Source organism: Ipomoea nil, unplaced genomic scaffold (assembly GCF_001879475.1).
Source record: "Ipomoea nil cultivar Tokyo-kokei standard unplaced genomic scaffold, Asagao_1.1 scaffold0688, whole genome shotgun sequence".
NCBI classification, from domain to species: Eukaryota; Viridiplantae; Streptophyta; class Magnoliopsida; order Solanales; family Convolvulaceae; genus Ipomoea; species Ipomoea nil.
The window spans coordinates 7844903-7868104 of NW_017617116.1; the positions used below are offsets into that span (position 1 = coordinate 7844903).

The 23202-nt window shown below is 36.5% G+C and overlaps 3 protein-coding genes across 4 annotated transcripts; 1 reads left to right on the top strand and 2 right to left on the bottom strand.

Annotated features, from left to right (window-relative positions):
• Positions 1-3478: 3478 nt before the first annotated feature.
• Positions 3479-6958, top strand: LOC109175715 (phosphatidylinositol 4-kinase gamma 7-like). Of its 2 annotated transcripts, none has more exons than XM_019325051.1 (3): positions 3479-3739; positions 4401-4494; positions 4619-6958. In XM_019325051.1, the coding sequence occupies exon 3, from the start codon at positions 4711-4713 to the stop codon at positions 6598-6600; it is 1890 nt and encodes a 629-aa protein (XP_019180596.1). In that variant the 5' UTR covers positions 3479-3739; positions 4401-4494; positions 4619-4710; the 3' UTR covers positions 6601-6958. The 2 variants fall into 2 exon arrangements, with proteins under 2 accessions (XP_019180596.1, XP_019180597.1); XM_019325052.1 differs by having other exon boundaries at positions 4624-6958.
• Positions 6959-9416: 2458 nt separating this feature from the next.
• On the bottom strand, positions 9417-12721 carry LOC109175716 (DNA-3-methyladenine glycosylase-like). Its single transcript, XM_019325053.1, has 5 exons — positions 12160-12721; positions 10803-10860; positions 10535-10618; positions 10268-10409; positions 9417-9817 (listed from the first exon to the last, which is right to left on the bottom strand). Exons 1-5 carry the CDS (start codon positions 12599-12601, stop codon positions 9557-9559), a joined length of 987 nt encoding a protein of 328 aa, XP_019180598.1. The 5' UTR covers positions 12602-12721; the 3' UTR covers positions 9417-9556.
• Positions 12722-13990: 1269 nt separating this feature from the next.
• LOC109175717 lies at positions 13991-15260 on the bottom strand. Its single transcript, XM_019325054.1, has 3 exons — positions 15115-15260; positions 14594-14640; positions 13991-14340 (listed from the first exon to the last, which is right to left on the bottom strand). Exons 1-3 carry the CDS (start codon positions 15200-15202, stop codon positions 14182-14184), a joined length of 294 nt encoding a protein of 97 aa, XP_019180599.1. The 5' UTR covers positions 15203-15260; the 3' UTR covers positions 13991-14181.
• Positions 15261-23202: the final 7942 nt, after the last annotated feature.

Sequence of the window (23202 nt, forward strand, 5' to 3'; positions counted from 1 at the left end):
GATGATCAGAAAAATCGGCAGCTACAATACTATTATATTATACTACATGGATCAGTGGATGCTGGGTTATATGGACCGAGACCTAAGTATGTTGGCTATATGACCAAAACTTCAAACTCCAATAGTAAAAGGAGCAAATTCAAACCGTCTAAACACTATAACAAGTTAGGGAGTATGATTACTAGTATTAGTAGCGACAACTTAATTGGTTATTGAGTGGTAGATTGTGGATATAAATAAATGACTGAGCCTTGGCATCCTTAATGTGGAGTTTTACATAATCTGATGGGTCCTTATAGACATTAAACACTGATCCTCCCACCTAATGGGTCGCTAAGTCACCATAATTTACTTCATACTATCATGTGGGAATTGTTATTATTAATAGTTAGAAGCCAAATTAAAGGTAGAGCAGTTACTACTACTATTATTATTGTTATATATATCATATGTGTGTGGAGAGTATTTTGTCAGTTGAATGCTTATTGTTTTTTTATTCATTAAAATCCATTCAAGAATTATAATACAATTATTGAAATCTATTTCTTTGACGAACTAAATAATAAAATAAAATCTTTATTACATTCCTTGCTCTATTCTGTTCCTTATGTATGTATTCATATTCGCTTAAAATTTATTATGTAAACTAAATGTATTATAAACGATCCATACTTATTTGCGTTTGATTTTTTTTTAAATAATGATATTAAAAATTATCTATACAATAATGCAAGTTAATTAATCATTGTTATTACGTTAAAAGTTATAATAAGTAATATTTTTATTGCACAAAAATTTTATTTTATTTTTAGTCTAATAATCTAAAACAAATCATATTGTTGTTCGTAACGGTGTAGATGAATAGATATCCCGTAATTGTTTTTTACCAAATTAATAAACCGACCCAATAGAATCCAACTATGACTAGAGTGGAACGTTCAAAGTCATGAGCTAGCCTACCTTGACCATTGGAAATTCCATTTGATTTCTTCACATTATGGACCCCACCGCATGTCCACCTTTACTATAATCATTCATTTCCATAAGCATGGCTTAGAATATTGATGAATTTAAAAAAGAATTAGGATTTTTTTTTTTGAATGATACTGGCTCTATTACAATGTAGTATCTATATTCATATACTTTCTCAACATACTGAAACACAAAGAATCAATAGCGCCTCCACTGAAGCTCGAACTCAGAACCTTCTAAATAGAAGTCCAACTCGAATATCATTAGACCACATAGTCTTAGTGAATTAGGGTGTGTTTAGTTCATGGGTTTATATATTAAAAATTAAATTGAAATTATAATTAATGTTTAGTTGACAATTTTTTAAAATATAATTATGAAATTGGATTCAATCCTTTTCTAATTCCTTTCTATCAAATATTAGACACAAAAATCCAACCCATTCACATTTATGATGAATCATTTTTATAATTTGTATTTTGTTATTGGATTTTACTCAATAAAAGTAATATAGCATATAATAATACAATTATAAACCTCTTTGAATCAATCAATGTTACAATACAATTTAAGTGCACTTGATTTGGTCAATGTTATGAGATTCTCAATTTCACATTCTTATTTAAAAATTGTCTCACATTATGTCCTTGCAAATAAAAGTGTTTTAGACCCAAAAAAACAAAGAAAGAAACAAAGAAAAAACAAACAAACAAACAAAAATAAAGAAAAAGCAAAACAAAACAAAACAAAAGACAAAAAAAAAAAATTAAAAAAATTAAAAACCACATTATATTCTACGGAGTATTTGGCTATATATCACTACAACTATATTCTAACAATTATCTGTGAGATCTAAATATGATCTAACTATATACAGAATAATCTACGAGAAACTAGCGGAAGCGGAAGATCTCTAGCCAGGGTTAGCCATTTTGTCTCATACTTGACTCCGAACCCTAGATGGTGTATTGATATTTTCTGAGCTAAGTACCATATAATGAATCATGTATCTTGTATCCCATCAATACAAGCTTTATATAGGCACATTGGTGGAATACAGACTTAAACCTAAAGGTCCAACCCAACCAATTACTTAATGGGTCTAGTCCACTTGCACCACATAAGTAAGACCCATAATATATAATATATATTATACGGGAAAGTCTTACATTATCTACATACATATTTATTCATTATTATGATTACATGCATTCATTATTATTTTCTTTTACTTATCACAATCTTCTATCTTTTCTACTCACATTTATTTATATAAATATAATTATTTGCTTATGTTTAAAATTAGACATTATTCACATTATCGCAATTAAAACTTGAACTCTTCGCCAGGTTTTAGATTTTGATTGAACTCAATAGGTTATTGAATTGGTTCAAATATTTTTAGTTATGTTATATCGTAATATAAATTTCGCCCCGATATATATTAGACTTCAAATTAAATAAAAATTATATATATACATTTCATTCAAGTAAATATATCCAAAATATTATAAATATTAGTTCAAAAATATTAATATTATCTAAACTAAATTTTACGTGAACTTAACATGTTATTGGGACAGATATATTTTGGTTTTGTTATATACATATATAAAAGAGTATATAAATACTCAAATCACAAGAAATGTCAAAAAATTTCAAAGCAAAAAAGGCATGTATATCATCAAGGAGTAAAACTCTTCTCATGTGTCTTTATGAATCTTTTCCACTTGTATTTAATTACGTAAACTCATTAAGATGGTTACACCTAACTCACTTTATACTTAAAAATCGCCAGAAAATATCACTTTATTGTTAGCTTATTGCATATACTCATAAAATAGAAGATTATATTTAAAATGAAAAATACTTTACCAACGCTCATTCACTAAGTTAGACACGAATTTATATCATATTTTTAAAATAAAATAGACCAAATGGTGATGATAAGTTAATACGTGTAACTCATAATCAACTTATCTTTTAATTCAACAACATTGTCCATTTTCAACGAATGGCATCATATATCATGACCAAATCCTACGCTGAAGAAAATCTTGGAATATTTTAAGTAACAATAATTGAGTAGCGTATTTTGTATTTAATGATTTATACTCTTTTTTTTATATTATCAATAACAAAACATATAATGTAACTTTATTACATTTCTAAAATTTTGTTATATATATTGAAAAAGAAAAGATGTAAAAATTTGTAACACATTAATCGTGGCGTTTCACACCAATGGAGAGCCAGATCACGCTATTACCATGGGCTCTGCCAGATCAGCATCCAACATCTTATCTCCACGTCACCCTGGCCTGCTGGGGCCCTGATCTCGACGGCACTGTTAATCTAACGGCCATGATCGCGGGCTCTAATGTGGCGCCAGATAGACACAGATTAACCGGGGTTAGTTAACCGCGGGTTCTTTTTAGACTGGAAAAAAGAAAGAAAAAGGAACCCTCGAAGAGAGAGAAAGTGAATCTTCTTTATATACATCGCCCAGAATAAATCATTTTTATATTGAGATTTAGAGTCTAGAGAGAGAGAGAGAGAGAGAGAGAGAGGAGAGAGATCTCCGGCGTAGGCGAAACAGAACTACGATTACGAGGGGTTTCGTGGCTTTGTATCGGCGTCTGTTCACTCTGCCGATAACTGTGTTATTCCGTTGAGCCTTTCTGAATCGGGCGGTTGAACGGTGGTTGTGAAATCTCGGCCGCCGGGGAATTAGAACTCTAACCGATCTCCAAGATCTGCCATGCCGGTCAGTCTTTGGCTTCGATTTCTTAGAATTTTGTTCTTAATCTCGTAATGTTTGGACTAATTCATATCTCGCCGTAGTCTTCAATGCTGGTCCTTTAGAAACTTCCATAGATGAATTCCATAATTGATGCGTAGAGTGATTTTGGTAGAGATGATGGATTCTTGAGTTTGTTTTCAGGGAAATGAAATGTAAAATTATTTTTGGGGATTAATGCTATGCTGTAATATATTTTGTTGTGCCAATTTTGTAATTTAACGAAGGATTAGGTAATACTTAATACTTAGAGAATCACAGTCTTGTTTTACTTATCACGGCATTGATCATGGATTGAGGTGGTACTTAATACTTACCTCAAGTGAGTAATACTAAATTCTTTCTTATTAAAAAGGAGGTTTTTTTTTCTTTGTAAATTAGTGGAGTTCTAAATGTTTACTTAATTGCTAATGGAATTCTAAAGGTATTTATGTATAGATTCTTGGGCTAGACATTAGTGGATAACTGTGGATTTGTGGTTGGGGGTATCCCCTGCCATATTAAGGAACATGGTGCAATTTTCCTGACTTTTCATGAGAGTCAGTGAGTTTTCATATTGATGACATTCTAAATTAATTTTATCATTAAATTTCTGATTTGTTTAACAATGTAATTTTCTTTTTTACAGATTGTAGAATTTGTAGTCCACTGCTAATACCGTACCCTCAGATGGCTCTCGCATTATAGGATTTGGTGTACTGCTTCCTTTGTTCTGATTTCTGGTAAGGTGACATCATTTGGAGATTTGTTGTGCAACTAAGATCCTTTTTTGCTGATTGATGATTGTTTCTGGATTGATTATTGTCCACTCATGATTGGTTTCTGATTTTTGCTCCAAATTGGCTGTGCAGGGAAGGCTCTTGGCTGTTGCCATCTCTGTTGGTGAGATCTGACGGCTTGTGTTGTCTACTTACTCAAACAACCTTGTTTTGACCAAGATGGCTGTGGCAATTTTCAAAAGTCCACTTGGTAGGGAGTACCATGGAAACAAGAGGATGGAAGGGAAACCTGCAGGCAGCAGACGTGTTTTTGTGCAGACTGAGACTGGTTGTGTACTTGGGATGGAGTTAGACCGCATTGACAATGCACATACTGTGAAAAGAAGATTGCAGCTTGCACTCAATGTCCCAACTGAGGAGAGCTCTTTGACATTTGGTGATTTGGTGTTGAAGAATGACCTCAGTGCCATTCGGAATGATTCTGCACTTCTTTTGACTAGGAACTATATGCATAGAAGTTCATCAACTCCCTGTCTTTCACCCACTGGTGCAGAGATCCAGCAGAGAGATCAAAGTGGTCCTATTGAGATATTGGGGCAGTCTAGTAGCTTTGCCAAAACAAAACAACTTGTCAAGGAAATTGTTAAAGGAATGAAGGCCGGGGTTGACCCCCTCCGAGTCCATAGCGGACTTGGGGGTGCATATTATTTTAGAAACAGCAAAGGAGACAGTATTGCCATTGTGAAACCAACTGATGAAGAACCCTATGCACCAAACAATCCAAAAGGATTTGTGGGCAAAACTTTAGGGCAACCTGGCTTGAAACGTTCAGTCAGGGTTGGTGAAACAGGTTTCAGAGAAGTTGCTGCCTATCTGCTTGACTATGATCATTTTGCTAATGTGCCACCCACTGCATTGGTGAAAATCACGCATTCAATATTCAATGTAAATGATGGTGTAAATGGGAACAAACCTCATAAGGAGAGGCAACTTGTCAGCAAGATTGCATCTTTTCAACAGTTCATCCAGCATGATTTTGATGCCAGTGACTATGGAACCTCAAGCTTCCCAGTTGCTGCTGTACATCGTATTGGGATATTAGATATTAGGATTTTTAACACAGATAGGCATGGAGGAAATATTTTAGTTAGGAAAGTTGATGGTGTTGGGAGGTTTGGTCAAGTGGAACTCGTTCCTATTGACCACGGCCTCTGCTTACCAGAAAGCTTGGAGGATCCATACTTTGAGTGGATTCATTGGCCACAGGCTTCTATTCCATTCTCAGATGATGAACTTGAGTACATAAAGAAGCTTGATCCTTTCCATGATTCTGAGATGCTGCGAAGTGAACTCCCAATGATTCGTGAAGCATGCCTTAGAGTATTGATCCTTTGCACCATTTTCCTCAAGGAAGCTGCTGCCTATGGGCTGTGCCTAGCAGAAATTGGTGAGATGATGAGCAGAGAATTCCGTAGTGGTGATGAGGTGCCGAGTGAACTAGAGACTGTATGTATTGAGGCGAGTAAACTGATTGCAGTGGAAGAGATGTTATCTCCCCGAGTAGAAGTTGATGATGGGAGTTTTCATTTTGACATTGAGTGTGAAGATTATAGGTACGAGTGTATGCCAAAAATGGCCTCTGCGGAGTTCATGACCAGGAATGCATTTCAGTTTGCATTTGGAGGGAATGGCCAATGGCCGCTTTCTAAACTTGATGAGAGTACTCAAGAGGAAGAGGAAAGTGAAGAGGAGGCAGAGATCTCCACTGGTGGTCCTGTTGTGACTAACAACGAGCACATTCCAATTCCAATTCTATCCAAGTCTCTTAAAAATACCAGTTTGGGTGAGAAGAAACTCGGGCTCCCTAATCCTTCCGGAACAAAACCAGAAAATGGATACCTGGCTTGTTCATCATCTGGGTACCGGAGCGCAGACGAGCAGCTCCCTGCTAGCGTTAGCTTTGTGAAGCTAGCAGATATGACCGATGAAGAGTGGGCAACATTCTTAGAGAAGTTCCAAGAATTGCTCTACCCTGCATTTGCAAAGCGGAGGTCAGTGACTGTGGGTCGGAAGCAGCTTCAGAGGCTTGGAACTTCTTGCCAGTTTTGACCTTTTCAGCGGCTCGGAACATCGTTCTTGCTAGGTTTGAGTTTTAAGGCACTGTCTTACTATGAATATAAGCATTAAGCAGGTATGGAATAAGAGTTTGCTGGCTTGTGGAAAGTAAAGGATTCGGATCCTAGCATAGGTAATAGGTGATTGGTGGCGGGAGTGGTAGTAGAAGGCCGGAGCTGTATATAGTTTTGTAGGCAGCAGCCGTTCGAATATGAGTCTTTGTTAGATAAATAAGTTGTAGAGTGTATTGTGAAAAGGAAAACAAGAAAGCAATGTAAATATTGGATTTCTTTTTTCTTGTACTGTCATTTTTCTTTGTATTTCTTTCAAGTAAATAAAGTTCCAATAGAGATATCTTAGCGGCTTCTGTATATGATTTGGAATCAGGAGATAAGACCAGCTGCTTAGCCATATGAACAACTGAACAAGTATAGTTATAAAGTGGCAACCTCAGCCAATTAATAAAGCATTACTTGGTAACTATAAAGTTTCAAGTTCGATTTTCTCTGAGAGTTTCAATTAGTTTTTTTAGTTTTAGCCTGCCATCTTAAGAGTGTGTTTGGTTGGTGGGTTTTGTCTATAGGAATATGTATGAAAGTGATTGTTTTTGTTTGGTTGATAAGCTTTCAAAAAAAAAAAAAAAAAAAAATCAATGATAAGGAAAGGGGGTCAAGATTACACGTTCAGTCCAAAGATGATAAATAAGGAATCTGTATTGTTAACTATTGATGAAAGGTCAATCTGAGCTAACTATGGGCGTGTCTTCCTGTCATGTTGCCATTGCTTGTTTTTGTTTTATGTTGACAACTTGAGTGTGTGGGGACTCATAGCTGTCTCCCACTGTTTCCACATTGCACCGTTACCTATTTAACAGAAAGAAACCTTTTTGTTTAATTTGTGGAGTGGGCATTTGTTCCATTATATTGCTTGTAATTTAAGTTATAGCGATGGAAGAACAATGATGAATGCCTGTGGGGTTAGGAGAATGGGAGGTTGTCTGCTTGTTTTTATCTTCAACATAGTTTATGTAAGTTCACCCTTATCAAATTATATAGAACTTATAACTTGTTGGATATTTAGTTTTAGATGTTAAGATTAAGTACTCATTTGATAACCAGTTTGGTTGGCGCAAGTGATTGTATACTCTCAAATACGGTAAATTATTTTGTAGACATGAATCCACCTTGTAAGGGAGACTCGAGTCCAAAAATACACAATTTATATACTGAATATTCACAATTTACATACCGAATGTTTACAATTTATATACTGAATGTTCACAATTTACATACAATTGTGAACATTCAGTATATAAATTGTGTATTTTGAACAAGATGGACCCGGGTCCATGACATAGCTGTTGTTCAAATCCTTTCTCATATAAAAAATTAATAAGGACCGGCGCTTTGTCTCTTAATTGCGCCAGGATTAGTGTGATTATGGGAAAAAGAAGAAAATCATCTCGCTTAAAGTAGGGGTTGAACTCGGCCAACCCAGCCGACACCCAACAAGACTTCCATTGCGAGGAAATTTATTTCCATAACTTTGCTCTAGCTCACTTGGAGGTACGATCAAATATTTGAAAAAGTCTAATCAACTCCCTCTTCTAGACTTATAGTTAATAATTCTATTCAATATAGATTTTTTACCAAGATGGTTTGGTTGTGAGGGATTTGGCTCAACTAAATTGATCGGGCAATGACCTTGAAATGTCACAAGTTCTACTCTCAGTTGAGAGCTACCTATTAACTTTTCAATTAAGCGAGTTAATCGAAATTTACCTAGATTTGTTACCTGGCCTATTAGAAATTTAAGAATGAGTTTTATACATACACATTTTTAAAAAGTGATTGCGGATTTTCCATTAAAAACAAAGGTGTCTTGGTTTACTAAAGCTAATTACTAACAACTCTAGCAGCTGTAGCAAGAAATTAATAAATTTATGAATCTTTAGAGGCGTGTTTAAATAGACAAATTGGATGGATTCTTTCTACCTAAAAGTGTAGTGTTATGGGGCCTGGGCATGAACTTTATTCCTTATCATTTGCAATCCACCTCTACTTTTTTTAAATCAATCGATTTTAGGAGCACTAACCCAAAATCAAAGCATATAGTGATTTGATCGATTGATACACTTTTAGGTTACAAAATTTGTCTTTTTCCATTAAAATCACATTCATAATGTGACATTATTTATACAAGTGTTTAAAAATGTAAAAATATTTTATTTTCATTAGTTATCTGTAATAGCGTGTAAGCCACACATAAAAGATAAATTACATTAAAAAAGACAATGTGTGATGAGTTTGATCGATTAAAAAGTGTTTGCAATTAGAGAAAGGTGGAACCAAAAATGTACCCCTAGCAATTTTTATTTTTTTTTGTATTATCTACTCTATTACATGGTAGTATCTGTTTGATACTTTTTCTATCTATTGCGGTCTAAAGAGCCCAAAGAGTCAATACCTCATCACCGGGTTCGATTATGTGACATTCCCTCAGAAGTGTCATCTGATCTCATGTTGAATAAACCAAATGCATGAACACCTACTGATTATAGGCATTTTTATGTCTTGGACACCCTTTCGAAAAGTGACAACATTAGGACTTTTGTAATTTTACTTTTCTCGATCACAGTATAAGAAAAAGTAATAGGCTGGTCAATGTCATTCGACCATATATACAATATAAACGCCTTTTTGAGCAAAACATACAACAAGATTTTAGAATAATCAAATCTACAATTAACATTAATAACCAATAATCCAAATTTCCAAATTCTAACACAACAACCAGAGTTTAACCTCATCACTCCTCAATATTATTATTGGTTAAAAGAAAAGAAAAGGAAAGAAAAAGAACTAGTGTTATATATAATCATGAATGAATTCCAATTTCAATTTCACATCTGAAGATCAGACATGTCTCCAATTAAGGTCTTTGAGCGCAGCTAGCTAGCAAGATTAACACAGTCCTTGTATCTAAAACAAGGCAGAAGATGATCTATGGTCATGCCGGCGGCTTGCATGAAGGAGTAAACGATGACCGGACCGACGAACCGGAAGCCACGCTTGAGCAAATCCCTGCTAATCATCTCGGCTTTGGGGCTTCTCAGAGGAACATTTCTGGGATACTTGAATCTGTTGATGATGGGTTTGAAGCCCACATGGTTCCACATGTAGCTGCTGAATGATCCACATTCACTCACTATCTACACACATATTTATATATCATTGTCAAACAATTAAGCTAGTAGCGATTGCTTAACTATATTTCTTTATACTTAGTCGTCGTCAGTGTTACTTTTCGATAGTAGGATGTTGGCTCTAGGCCTCCTAAGCATAAGCTTAAGTGTATATAGGTTGGCGGCAGTGTAGGAATTATGTTCAAAGTGGGCAGAGGGTAAGTATATATAGGTTGGATGGATTATTTGACTGTGTTACAATGTAGTATTTGTTCATCTCAAGTACAAAGAGTCAATACTGCATCTCTAGGGGCCTAGGGCTCAAACTCATAGCTCCCATTTGGGAGAGTCGCCACTTCATGCCACTAGACCACAAAATCATTGACATTTCGTCTGGATATCAATGTAGTATGAAAAAAAAATTAAAAGATAATAATAAGTAAAAGATAAAGAAGAGTAGATGGAGCTGAAACATGCCTTCATTATGCATTTGGCATTCTGCACAATGCACCTTACTCTGCTCACGGTTAACATCAATGCTTTTTTGGATGCAATTTCTTGAATCTCTTTCTCCCCCATTTTGGCCACATTCTTTACATTAAACCCACCAAAAGCTTCTCTGTATTGTTGATATATATGACAAAGTCCAAAGTAAAACATAATGATTATATTTTCACACAACAAAAGAGCTAGTCGTACGTAGAATGAAACAAGTAGTGTTTTGTCTCCTTAAATGTTAGTTACCTGAGTACTTCTCTCTTTTTCAAAATTTGAGTCCAGTTGAAATCCATCAACATGCTAGACATTGCAAGCAGCTCAAACAATTGACTGTACGTTCACAAGACATTTCTTAGCAATTACGGATTAAATCTGCTCCTTTCTAATAACTCGCAAACTACACAGAGGTAAATCCACTAAGACCTAAGATTAGTAAGAAATACAATTCTTTCTCATGTATCAATGGGGGCTAATAAAAAATGAAGTTGAAAGAGATTGTATATATGCTGCTTACTTATCATCATAGACTGGAACTCCCCAGCATTCATCATGGAACTGCATATATACATTATCTGCATGCAAAATTATATTATATTAATTATCATTTCATTATAAATTCTTTATTTCAACCAACAAACCCAACTTATAATTAATCTCAATAAGTTTTTTTTTTTTTAAGTAATTATAACATTCAATATAATTCGATTTTAACCCATCCAAAAACTCAACCAACATACTCATTTTCAACGTTTGAACTAGAAAAATGACGAATTAAATTTCTTCAAACCTGGCCATGCAAAATCTTACATGCATCTAGACTAAATTTTTTTGTTTATAGGTTAGATAGTGTTGAAGCATCAATGGACCTAACAACCGCTAATATATAATGGATTAAACTGAGGTAATACATAGTACTAATGGTTGGTACAACGAAAGCTAAAACAACATACTACCTAATATGCATGTATACAATGAATTGTTAATGTTTCTTATTCTAGCAAGTCTTTAGGTTTTAGCCAATTATTAATTCATTAGATTCTTTCTGTTGGCTATGAAATAAATTAATTTCCACCTTCCCTCTTTTAGAACTTTGACCAACTTCAAATTCTCTCTTTATACCAATATTAAGTCTAATATTGGTCTTTCTTGCAGGTTTAAGCCAGCCAGCTATGACAGGCTATGTTGATTTACTTCTTTGAAATTATTTATCGGTTAGGTTAGGGTCACAAGGTGGACTTTATCCAAAACGTCCTTTCAAGAAGGGTGTGTGAGCTTAATTTCCTGTAAATCAAAGACTCAAGTGAAAAAATTAATACTTAATATTTAATTAATAAAACTTATTAGAATATATGTATATATGTAATTCATAAAACCCATTGACTATGTATGAATTATAGTATTTATGAGAATATTGACAATATTCTTTTTTATTTTTGGATGACAAAGAAAACTTGTTGTCATTATTTGAGGGTGTGTAAGGGTATGTAAACCGGCTTCTGCGAAGAAACGTCATCCCTCTTATGAAATTAATCACTAATGAGAAAGAACCAGGTCACGAATACAATAGGGAAATTAAATTCCAATTCCCAAGCTAGACTGAAAACTTGTAGCCTAGCTTAGCATAATAAGTATATGGCTATGTATGTGCTACATCGTTCACTATAATCTCATGACATGACTGGATTGAGAGTTTGTAAACTCTCGACTTATTATTTTTACAAGGAAGTCAAAGATAAAAAATAATATTGAAATAAACATAATTATTTTCCTTTTTAAACATAAGGCACTCTAAAAATTAAATTAAACTCTCCTTAATACAAATTAATAAACTGTTTTGTGTTTTTTGGAGAAGTTAATGAAACTTAGCTTACCACTGTTTTTCGTAATCCAGTTGCATCTCTTCACCTCGTCCTCGCTAGAACTGGGGCTAGGAATATTCCGGGCAGGACTAATACAAGGCTGCCGGCGGGCATTTCTAGTAGCCGGCGGCGGCCGAGAGCCTCTTCTTTCCGGCGAAGCAGCGATGAAACCAAGCGCCAGAGATATGTTGTCATCCAACGGAGATAAAGAAGAGTCGTCAGTGAGGGAGGAATCGTCGGACGTCTGCGATAACGAAAGCGAGAGAGAAGACAAGGAAAGTGCTGAGCAAGTCTTGTGGAGGCCATTAATGGGGTGAACTTTCTTCAAGTTCTTGGAGAATATGAAGTAATTATTGGATGGTTTTTGAGGTTGTTGGTCTCTTGGGGGGCTTATTGTTGTGTTGTGTTTCTCAAGTATTATTGCATGCTTTGATCTCGCACTTTGTTTGGACATGTTGAAATTAAAGAGGAGGAGAAATTAATGGTGGGGGGGTTTTTTGGAGAGAATTTTGCAGGTGAAACAGTGGTTGAATTGATCGAATTGAGAGAATTAATGAAGATTTAATGAAAATGGGATGTTCGTTCGTAGGTAGAATGTGTGTTTCATTGGACTTTGGATTAGGTATTACTATATTCTTCTTGAATGTCAAGCAATATTAGATAGATATAATACATCATATATTCTCTAATTGTTATCCATTTGTCTATCAAGCTAGTTTTTAGAATTGAAAAAAAAAATAAAATGTAGCTAGCTAGAGAGAGGAGCTAGTTAATTAGTTGGTTTTCCTATTGTGGTTTACATCTCTAGTGTGGTTTACATCACTTGTGTGTGGTCAATTATTGCCAATACTTTCAGTTCAGTCGAGTCCATTGCATAAGTTTTTTTTAGTGTGGTTTACATCTCTTGTACAGTAGTAGTTCTGAGTTTCTCTCATGAAAAAAAAATGTTCATTTTACTAGCTAAATTGGTATTTTATGTGTACAAAATAGGTCGAAAAAGATAGTCTCATTACTCAGTTAAAGCAACTCATACATTATCTAAAGCACTACTTAATATATGTGAGAGAAACACACCATATTTTTCATGTTAATTCACGATATAGTAGCCTTGAACCTTCATATTATTTATGTACTTATATGTAATTATTATGTGCTTACATGCATAATGAGGTTGGAGATTGGATAGTGATGAGAATACCAAATATCGAAGATGGAGAAGAACATAATATCTAAGCAGCATTAATTGCAAAAACAACCACAATAATTGTATAGGTAGGACAAATTGACCGGTGGAATGATTCTTAATTAGTTATGGCACCAATTTAAGGATTTCATAATTTGGTTAGCGTGCCAAACTATTTTAGTGGTCTCCACTAATTAAAATGTTCACTATTCTACCTTATATATATCCATCTCTGTTTTAATAAAAAAAATAATAACTTGAAAAAGAAATTGCTAAGGTGGTGCAGTGTAACTAAACCTAGGAGGTGCAGTATATAGGATAGCATGCATCCAAAATAAGCAGCTGACTTTCAGTTCATGAGTTGATCTCAGTTCAAGTAGCAGTGGGTCCCTCAAATATACTTAATTCACACTCTTTTGCCCTTAATAATGAGGTTATCTTAATTAATGATGATGAAAGATCATCTATCTTATCACTATTTATTTAATTATATAAAACAAGTCCGAACTAATACAAAAATGATATATACAACTTAAAAAAGTATACATATAATATTTAGACATGCTAAAAAAATAGAAAATTAAGACGCTAATGTTACACTGCACGTTATATATATTTTTATATATTCTATTTCATCGCATTACGTATCAAAGTACAAAATGGGAAAATCATGAGATTACATATATCTCACCATCATTCTCTCTTAGTTAAACACAAAACGAGTCCAAGGAAATACAAAACTGCAGGTACAACTTAAAGAAGTATACATATAGTACTACATACGTACACATCTAGACATGTTACGAGAAGAGAAAATTTTCTTAAAATACGTATAAATTAGCTTAAAATATTTAATTGTTCTTGGGTGGATGATGCTTTGGAGGATGGTAATCAAGAGTGTAGGCAACAAAACCAGGAGGCATCTCTTTGCGTTTCTCTACCATGCCCAATTTTCGTGTTTTCAACTTGTTTGTTGTTGTAATCGGTCCGTGTTTCGTATCGATAAATACCTACATGTATGATATGTAAAAATAAAAGGTTCGTTATGATATGTAAAAATAAAGGATTCATTATTCAGTTTTGTATATATGTGTATATCATTTTATAGAGTTTTTGGTCAGTAGAAATTTTCATCGAGTAAGAGTACAGTTAATCCTAACATAATCTATATTAGTTTGAGTGGGTGAGAGATATCCGATGTTGTATGGAAAGAATGAGGAATTATTTTAAGAGGGGCATAAACTAGTTATAATGAAGAATTACCTTTCCATTTGAAGGGGAATTCCATCTTCCAACACCAAATGATCGACCTAGAAATTTAATTAACACACATAAAATTACTTCTTAGTAACATATACAATTAAGCACCTTTTTTACTCTAAAACTAGAGCAAGGTCTTGAAGTTAATTAATATATACACATGTTTAGCACAATTTTTGATATATATATAAATCAATAAATATGTTCAATAACAATTAAGTAATATCATAAGTATATATAACAAAAAAAAAAAATCATAAAATTCACATTGAGATACCAGTTAATTAAGAATTTAACCTATGACCTCTTGATCGTGGACATATTTCTTAGTCAAGTTGGTTAAACCCTCAATGACATACATACATACACACGTATATATATGAAATTTTTTATAATGCTGATCGTAACGAGTACAACTAAATATGATATACCTAGCCTAAGCCATAGACAATCAATACATATATACATACACACATAACAAATGAAGAAATATATGGAGGGGGGAGGGGGGAGGGGGGAAGAACCTTGTTGAGGATGAGCATTTGAGGGGCATTGAGCAATCAACACTAGAAGTATAAGTGAGACTGCTGAAACCCTAATTTGCAGCAACATTTTCCCAATTTCCTTAGCTTCTTTATAAGTAGTGTTTGGATGGAGCTGAGTGAGTATGTCTGTTCTTCACAATAAGGAAGAATACAGGCATGCAATGGCTTCTATATATACACAAAAACTAAGAGCACGCAAGCCAATGTTGTGGTCTATAGAATTTGCAAAAAATTTTACATTCCCCAAGTCAAAACAAATTTACCATTCTCAGGCTCTCAGCTCCCACTTTCCCACTGTCATTTTTTTTTTTTCCCTTCTGTACTGTACGGCCATCAAAATTTTAACCCATTTCTACACTATAGACCACAGTCCACAGTTAGAGTTTAGCATCACTTTGGATAACTCCAATCTAGTTGGTTAGATAGTTTGTTTGACGATCACAACTTTCTAATAAGTTCAACTCATCTATTGATGCATGTAAGGATCACAATGCCGGTTTTATCTCAAATACAATTGCTGGCTTCGTATTAAATCATGAATTTTATTCTTGTTAATATTCTTTTAGTCAGAAGTTCGATTCTTACTAACATTTGTTTAGTATTACCTCAGCTCTTATCAATTTCTCCTGAATTTGTATAGTGATTGCGAGTTTTTTCGTCACTCAAAAAAATAATATGTTATATAATGGACATAGAAAAGATGTGAATTTTTCCTTGTAATGCATCCCATGTTAGTCAAGTTTTCAACTTAAAAATTCGTGAAGATCCATGTGTCAGTAGAATGAGCAAAAATACTATGATCTTCGAGCACATTATTTAAATTCAATTCACAACCATTTTTTCTTTTTTAATTTTATGTGCATTCTCCTTTGAGTGCCCATAATCATCATCTTGAACTTTCGTGCCACTGCACCGACTACTTAATTAAACATGGTACGTTTTTCAGTTCCAATTAAATAGCAGTTATACAAAACCTTCAATTAAAATGTTTCTTTTTTTTAGAGAGATATTATAATATCTTGTGTAATAATATAATATTATTTTTTTAACCCGACTCTATTAGAGTTTAAGGCTGAAAAAATGATGACTTCACAAATAATTGAATAACAAAAAGTAACAATGAACGTAACTAATGAACATAAAGTATTATTTCTCTATACATGGACGCAAAATATCATTTTTCTAAAAGTTGATATGGCCTTGTGGGGTTGAAAAGTGTAGGGAATGAACTTTGTTAGACAACGTGGAGAGGAAGATACGAGTGTTTCGCGCCTGTCCTCCGCCATGCACTCTACGATAACATATTTCTCTTACTTTTATTATTTATTTTTATTTATGTTTGATATTGCCAAGAAGTTAGTTTTTCCAGGCAACCCTGCTTTTTGTATAGTGTAAAAGGTGTTTAATTTCTCGTTGTGAACATATGTGAATATAATATGATGTTGAGGACTTCTAAGATTACTATTTAACTGCGTGGATACAAACGATAGATCGAATGTAAAACTGATTTGATGAGAGAAACAAAGAATATTTTCGTTGCTTAACATACAACTAACATTTGATTATTTAAAGTTGTAATGGAATTAATTAAACTGGGGGTCCGGATTAATTAACCCGAATAAATGTAACAAGTATATAATTGAACGATAATAGGGGTACGAATATAGTCACGGGGACTGATATTGTATTAATTGTGTATGACAGTTTGTATTAATTGTGTATGAAAGTGCTATTACAGCGGTATAAACGTGTAATAATAATGCAACATAAGTGTTTAGGACACAAGGTAGAACATGATCTTAACAAGACAATTACTAGGCTATTTATGTAAAGGAATTCCCACCAATTACTGCTAAATTTGCGGAGGGCCACGGGACTAAATCCAAGCTCATGTGGTGGGCCGTGAGACTAAGTCAAGGCCCATCATTCTAGGCCCAGAGGTAAGCTCCGAGCTTGAGACTCTCCTTGGGCTGCTCGGGTTATATCTTCCCGGACCCGGGTCTCTATTATTATTGGGTCATTCCAATATATCCATCATCAGTCCCCCACTCTCTAAGTTGCGAGAAGTCGACAACGAGAGAGAGTAAACATTTGGCCCAATCGAAGCCGCTTCGAGGCTCCATGCTTGGATGAATGCTTCACCGTCAACTTGAATGGAAATATTTTGCTTATTCTGGCCAAAACTTTTAGTCTTGCACTTTAATCCGTGATCCGAGTCCTCTCCGTTCGAGAGCGGGCTGTCTGGACGACGCGTGGTCATTTATTAAATTCTTGCTCGCGTGATTTTGCTTTGTTTTTTGTTTTTTGTTTTGTTTTGTTTTGTTTTTTTTTTTTTTTTTTTTTTTTTTTTTTTTTTGGTAGTATGTAGTTATTTGGCCAAGGGTACTCTCAGTCCAAAACTCTTCCGTCGGGTGGCGAATGAGGTCGGACCTCGTGTTCCCCTTAGGGCAGCCCTTCGACCCTAAGTCACCGGACTTAGGCCGTTAAGCTCTTCCGTTGGGGTTGGTACGCGAGGTCGAACCTCGTGCCCCCTTAGGGTAGCCCTTCGGCTCCAAGTCATCGGACTTGTGCCGCTAAGCTCTTCCGTCGGGGTTGGTACGCGAGGTAGGACCTCGTGCCCCCTTAGGGTAGCCATTCGACCCCAAGTCACCGGACTTGTGCCGTTAAGCTCTTTCGTCGGGGTTGGTACGCGAGGTCAGGTATCGTGCCCCCTTAAGGTAAGCCCATCGGCCCCAAGTCACCGGACTTGGTCCGTTAAGCTCTTCCATCGGGGTTGGTACGCGAGGTCGAGCCTCGTGCCCCCTTAGGGTAAGCCCGTCGGCCCCAAGTCACCGGACTTGGGTCGTTAAGCTCTTCCGTCGGGGTTGGTACGCGAGGTCAGGCCTCGTGCCCCCTTAGGGTAAGCCCGTCGGCCCCAAGTCACCGGACTTGGACCGTTAAGCTCTTCCGTCGGGATTGGTACGCGAGGTCTGGCCTCGTGCCCCCTTAGGGTAAGATGAGGGGTCGGGTAAGTACCCCCTTCCCCCCTCATAAAGGTAAAATTTGACATACTCGGACTAATTTTGCAATCGACCAAATACATCGATATAATAACGGATCGTTGGGCGGACCAACGTATATGAACTAGGCCTATAATAGGCTTTTCCATTAGGTGGTGAGCATGGGTGGGGCCCATATCACTGCTAATGAATGCCAAGGTCGAGGTCGCTGCGCACGGCCGCGACCACGAATATGATTATTTATCCCACTTAGTGCTAAACAAGGTCGGACCTCATTTAGGGATAATTGGATAATAATAATAATAATAATAATAATAATAATAATAATAATAATAATAATTATTATTATTATTATTATTATTATTATTATTATTATTATTATTATTATTATTATTATTATTATTATTATAACAAACCACATTGTTTTTCTCCTTACTGCATACTTAAGCAGATTCCTTTGGATTCTTGCTTCATGATCTCAAAAGCAGTTTTAATTAGCTAGCTTAGTCCACATCATGTCGCCATGACAGTAGAGGTTTATGCCACCTTCATGGTTCCCTTGAGGGTATCATTAGCAGAGTTTGTAGGTTTGACGAATGCAAACGCGTTTATTCCCCACACACGGCGGCTCTGAGCCCAACACTCTTCAGTGATGTAGAAAACTGTGGAGCCTGCTATGAGATAAGTTGTGTAATTGTCAGAAAAGTCATGAATCTTTGGTGGTTGCCGTCATTGATTTGCGCCCTGCGAGTGGATGCACCACGCACCACATGCACATTTTGACTTATCTCAATTGGTGTTTCTCCAAATCACAAAGGGGTGGCGATGCTCCAACCCAATACCCATCTCCAATATGCTTTCTGGTGGAAGTGTTTTGCTGCTGCTGCTATATCCCTTTGGATATGCTATCCAAAAAAAAAAAAAAAAGGATTCATAGTCAGGTTAAAGACTGCCAGGGAGTTATCACGGTGATCCATTAAAAATGCTTGGAGGATGCTCTGAGTGGTTTGAGTTTCACCAAGAGTTCCAGAGATCACAATATTCGGGTCACTAGTTCCATTGTTCCAACTTCCCAGTAGGATGTTGCTCACACATCATCACCTTTGCCCCAGAAATATGTCAAATGCATTTCAAATTGCTGCCATTCTCCCAATCAACATGCCTAATAACATTGTCAGGAACCGCGATCTCCACAGGTGTGCTTGTCACAATGGTAGAGATTGTTGCCATCTGATTTATTCCAACATGCGGCTGTGATTACGCAGGAGCTTCCCTGGAGAACCTCGACTCAATCTAATTGCCTCCCTCGCCGCCCCATCGCAGCGTCAAGCCATCTTCGCGGTGCTGCTTTCGAAGAGCGGTCTGGTTGGCTCCTCTCCCGGCGGTGGCGGCGGTGATATGATTAATATATAATAATGCTTCTTCTGCCAAAGCCGTGGACGCTATGTTTGAATTGGAAGTAACATACTGTAGACACGATGGAAAGATCAAAGCGCACACTTGGCGTCTCCTTCCAACCGCCCAGAGTTTTCGTAACTACACTGCTCGAGCAAAGGGGCGGCAGTTTCGGTTCAACCAATTCCACAATATAATTCTCCCTGCCTCATCCTCCGTAGAAAAAATCTCCAGCCGGATTAAATCAGAACCGTAAGAAACTAGCCGATAGCCGCTAGAGTAAACGGTGGCGACCTCTGCCAGAGCGTTACTGGCCGAATACGAAACCAAGATAAACACAAAGGTCATCAGCCACGACGTTTAGCAACCCTCCAATGTACCGTACCCGGATCCGCGTCCGCCGCCGCCGCCGCCCCGCATCCAAGACCCAGCCTGAGACTCCATTCCATGATCGATGGTGGATTTGACGATACCCTATTTGCTGGAATGATGTTTCTGGGTGGCTGCTTCTTGTTGAATCACATCCTACTTACCACTTATTGCTTGACAATCAGATCCCGCTATGGATTATTGAGCTCATGTTTAACGCTAGATGTGGTGACCCCCCTTTACATGAGAAGAAAAAGCTGCAGCCCGCACGACGATGAACCGCTTCATTTGTCATAATTTTATCATATGTTGAGCCTAGCCGTCAAATGATTGAGTCGGGATTTTTCAAAAGGGATCGGGATTTTCCTATAATCATCATCTGCATGTTCGTTTTCATGCACTGGGAGATCGTGGGGGCCACTGGGATTTTGCTTCTGTTTAAACGCACCACTGCTCCAATCAGATTGATTTTTCAATCCGGCATGCCCATTTATATGACCTTGTCGCACGCTTCATATATGGATTTGAGAAGATTGCGGGGAGGCATGCAGCTCGTAAATACAGCATCATTGAAAGTCTTCCTGCATCGTGCGCGCCTTCTCAGATAACAACTGGTGAGGTTGAGAAGAAGAGCATGGATCCCTAGTGCGTATTCGCCGCGGAGGCCCGGTGTATACCCTAGATTGGATAATGCGATGGAGATTGATGACAACCGATTCGTCCCGAATTTAAATCGGAGTGGATTCAAGAAAAATCAAGACTCAACGATGGTGGCTGCAGGAATCGACGAGGATGAATGGAAATTGTGTAGAAAATGAGATATTTTATAATTTTTCCTTTTGCTGAAATTCATGATTGTGTAGGAACTGAGATCTCCGGGTAGGCTTGCGGCTTCATGCACGCACGAGCTTGATATAATTAATCGATATGATAATTGATCGTGATAGTCTTGGTAGACAAACAAATAGAGAGCACGCTCGAACTTATACAGCCGCTCTCAACAAGAGCACCCATGATGGAATTAATTAAATCGGGGGTCCGGATTAATTAACCCGAATAAATGTAACAAGTATATAATTGAACGATAATAGGGGTACGAATATAGTCACGGGGACTGATATTGTATTAATTGTGTATGACAGTTTGTATTAATTGTGTATGAAATTGCTATTAAGCGGTATAAACGTGTAATAACAATGCAACATAAGTGTTTAGGACACAAGGTAGAACATGATCTTAACAAGACAATTACTAGGCTATTTATGTAAAGGAATTCCCACCAATTACTGCTAAATTCGCGGAGGGCCACGGGACTAAATCCAAGCTCATGTGGTGGGCCGTGAGACTAATTCTAGGCCCGGAGGTGAGCTCCGAGCTTGAGACTCTCCTTGGGCTGCTCGGGTTATACCTTACAAGCTAAGACCCGTTGTGGTAATTGAAGTATGTGCTCCATCTCAACTAAAAGCCTAAGCTGATAGTTGGATTGCACATTAATGACTATAGCTACATGCTCACACGCCCCCTCACGTGTGCGGTGGGTTCCAAGCAACACGTGGACCAACACGTGGACCGTTAAACTAAAAGCCTAAGCTGATACCAAATTGAAGTATGTGCTCCATCTCAACTAAAAGCCTAAGCTGATAGTTGGATTGCACATTAATGGCTACATGCTCACAGTGGTAATTGACACCATTAATTGAATTTAGGCTTTGATGGTATTTTGAGTATTGGTTGTGTTTATTGTCAACATATCTTTGTTTTTATGTTCAGGAAAATTTTTTCCTTTTTAAATATCTTGGTTGTAATTCAATCCTAGTTTGGTTATGGTAACTTTGGTGCTCATATGGAAAGGGGATACTGTATGTATTAGGATTTAATTTTATGCTATATATATGAGGGTTATGTGCTGAAGAGAAGAGTGGAGCATACTGAGAATATAATTCATGTGGTACTGGTGCAGAAATGTGCTCAAAGGATGCAGTGCTTCATCAATGGGACTACAGTCTGTCTTAGCTTTAGATTTGATTAACAAGTATTGATTATATGGGACTCTGAGTCATCTACTCATCTGGTGTTGCAATTCTTTCAAGGCAGAAGAGATTCTGCGTCACGAGGGTCTCGTGATCATCAATTTATTATAGCAGTACCCTTGAATAATATCAATAGATACTTCGGAGATAATTGTATTGTGTAAATTTTTGTATCATTATATGTACTTAAACATGTTTAGTAAATTGATCTTGATTTGGGCTGGTCCCCTGTGGATTCAATCACGTTAACTCTTTGTGTCACTCTGCATTTTATTTTTGTCTTTTGCCAATCTGTTGCACATCTCAGAAATTGATGACAAGACTCCAGTCTCATTAATCCCGTATGAATAAGTTAATCTGTTTTTAAAAAAAAAAAAAAAAATTGTTTGATGCCACTTATGATATCATTTCAATTAAATGGGTGGTCACAGGGTCGAACAATAAAGTATAGAACTGCAATGTAAAGAAAGAAATCAAACTAGAGTTTACTTACATTTTTTTTCTTGTTGGTGGGGGGGGGGGGGGGGGGGGAGACGAACGGTGGGAGGGGTGACTCCGGAAACAAAACAAGTAATTACCCCCAGGGGGGACAACACAGAAGTATCTAAGTCTAACAGATCTCTAATCTCCACCGGTGGCACATAAAATTCAATCCAATCACCAGTTTCTACGGAGTGCACTTTTAGCCAACCAATCCGTCACACCATTCTGCTCATGGGGTGTGGTTGATTGTAACTTGTCAATCCTTGTCCAACCACTCCTTGCAGACCTTCATTAGATTAGCACAAAGACCAATTGGCTCGGGACCTTTAGTGAGCCAGTCTATCACTTGTTGTGAATCGCAGAAGACACGAATTTTCTTTTTTTTTTTTGACAATCCAAGTCCATTTGAGACCCACATATAACACCAAGAGTTCTCCTTCCGTCGCATTGTTACATTGGTTTTAGTCGTGCAACTAAAACCACCAACCAATCACCCATGCTACTCGATCATGAGAACACCTTCACATCTAGCTAGTAGCCATGTTTGAGGACTTGAACGATGCATCCGTGTGGAGAACCGTCCAATCATTCAACACAACTAATAATTCATCACACGAGCTACTGAGGTGTTTATAGATCGGCCCACTGCAATTCAAATTTTACATGCTATAAGGTAAAAGTGAATAAAGCTTGAAAATAATATTATTTGGCGCATAACATAAAGTCATGTGTTAGATGAAGAAAAAAAAAACTTTTTAATCACTTTAAATATATATATTTTTAAATCCTTC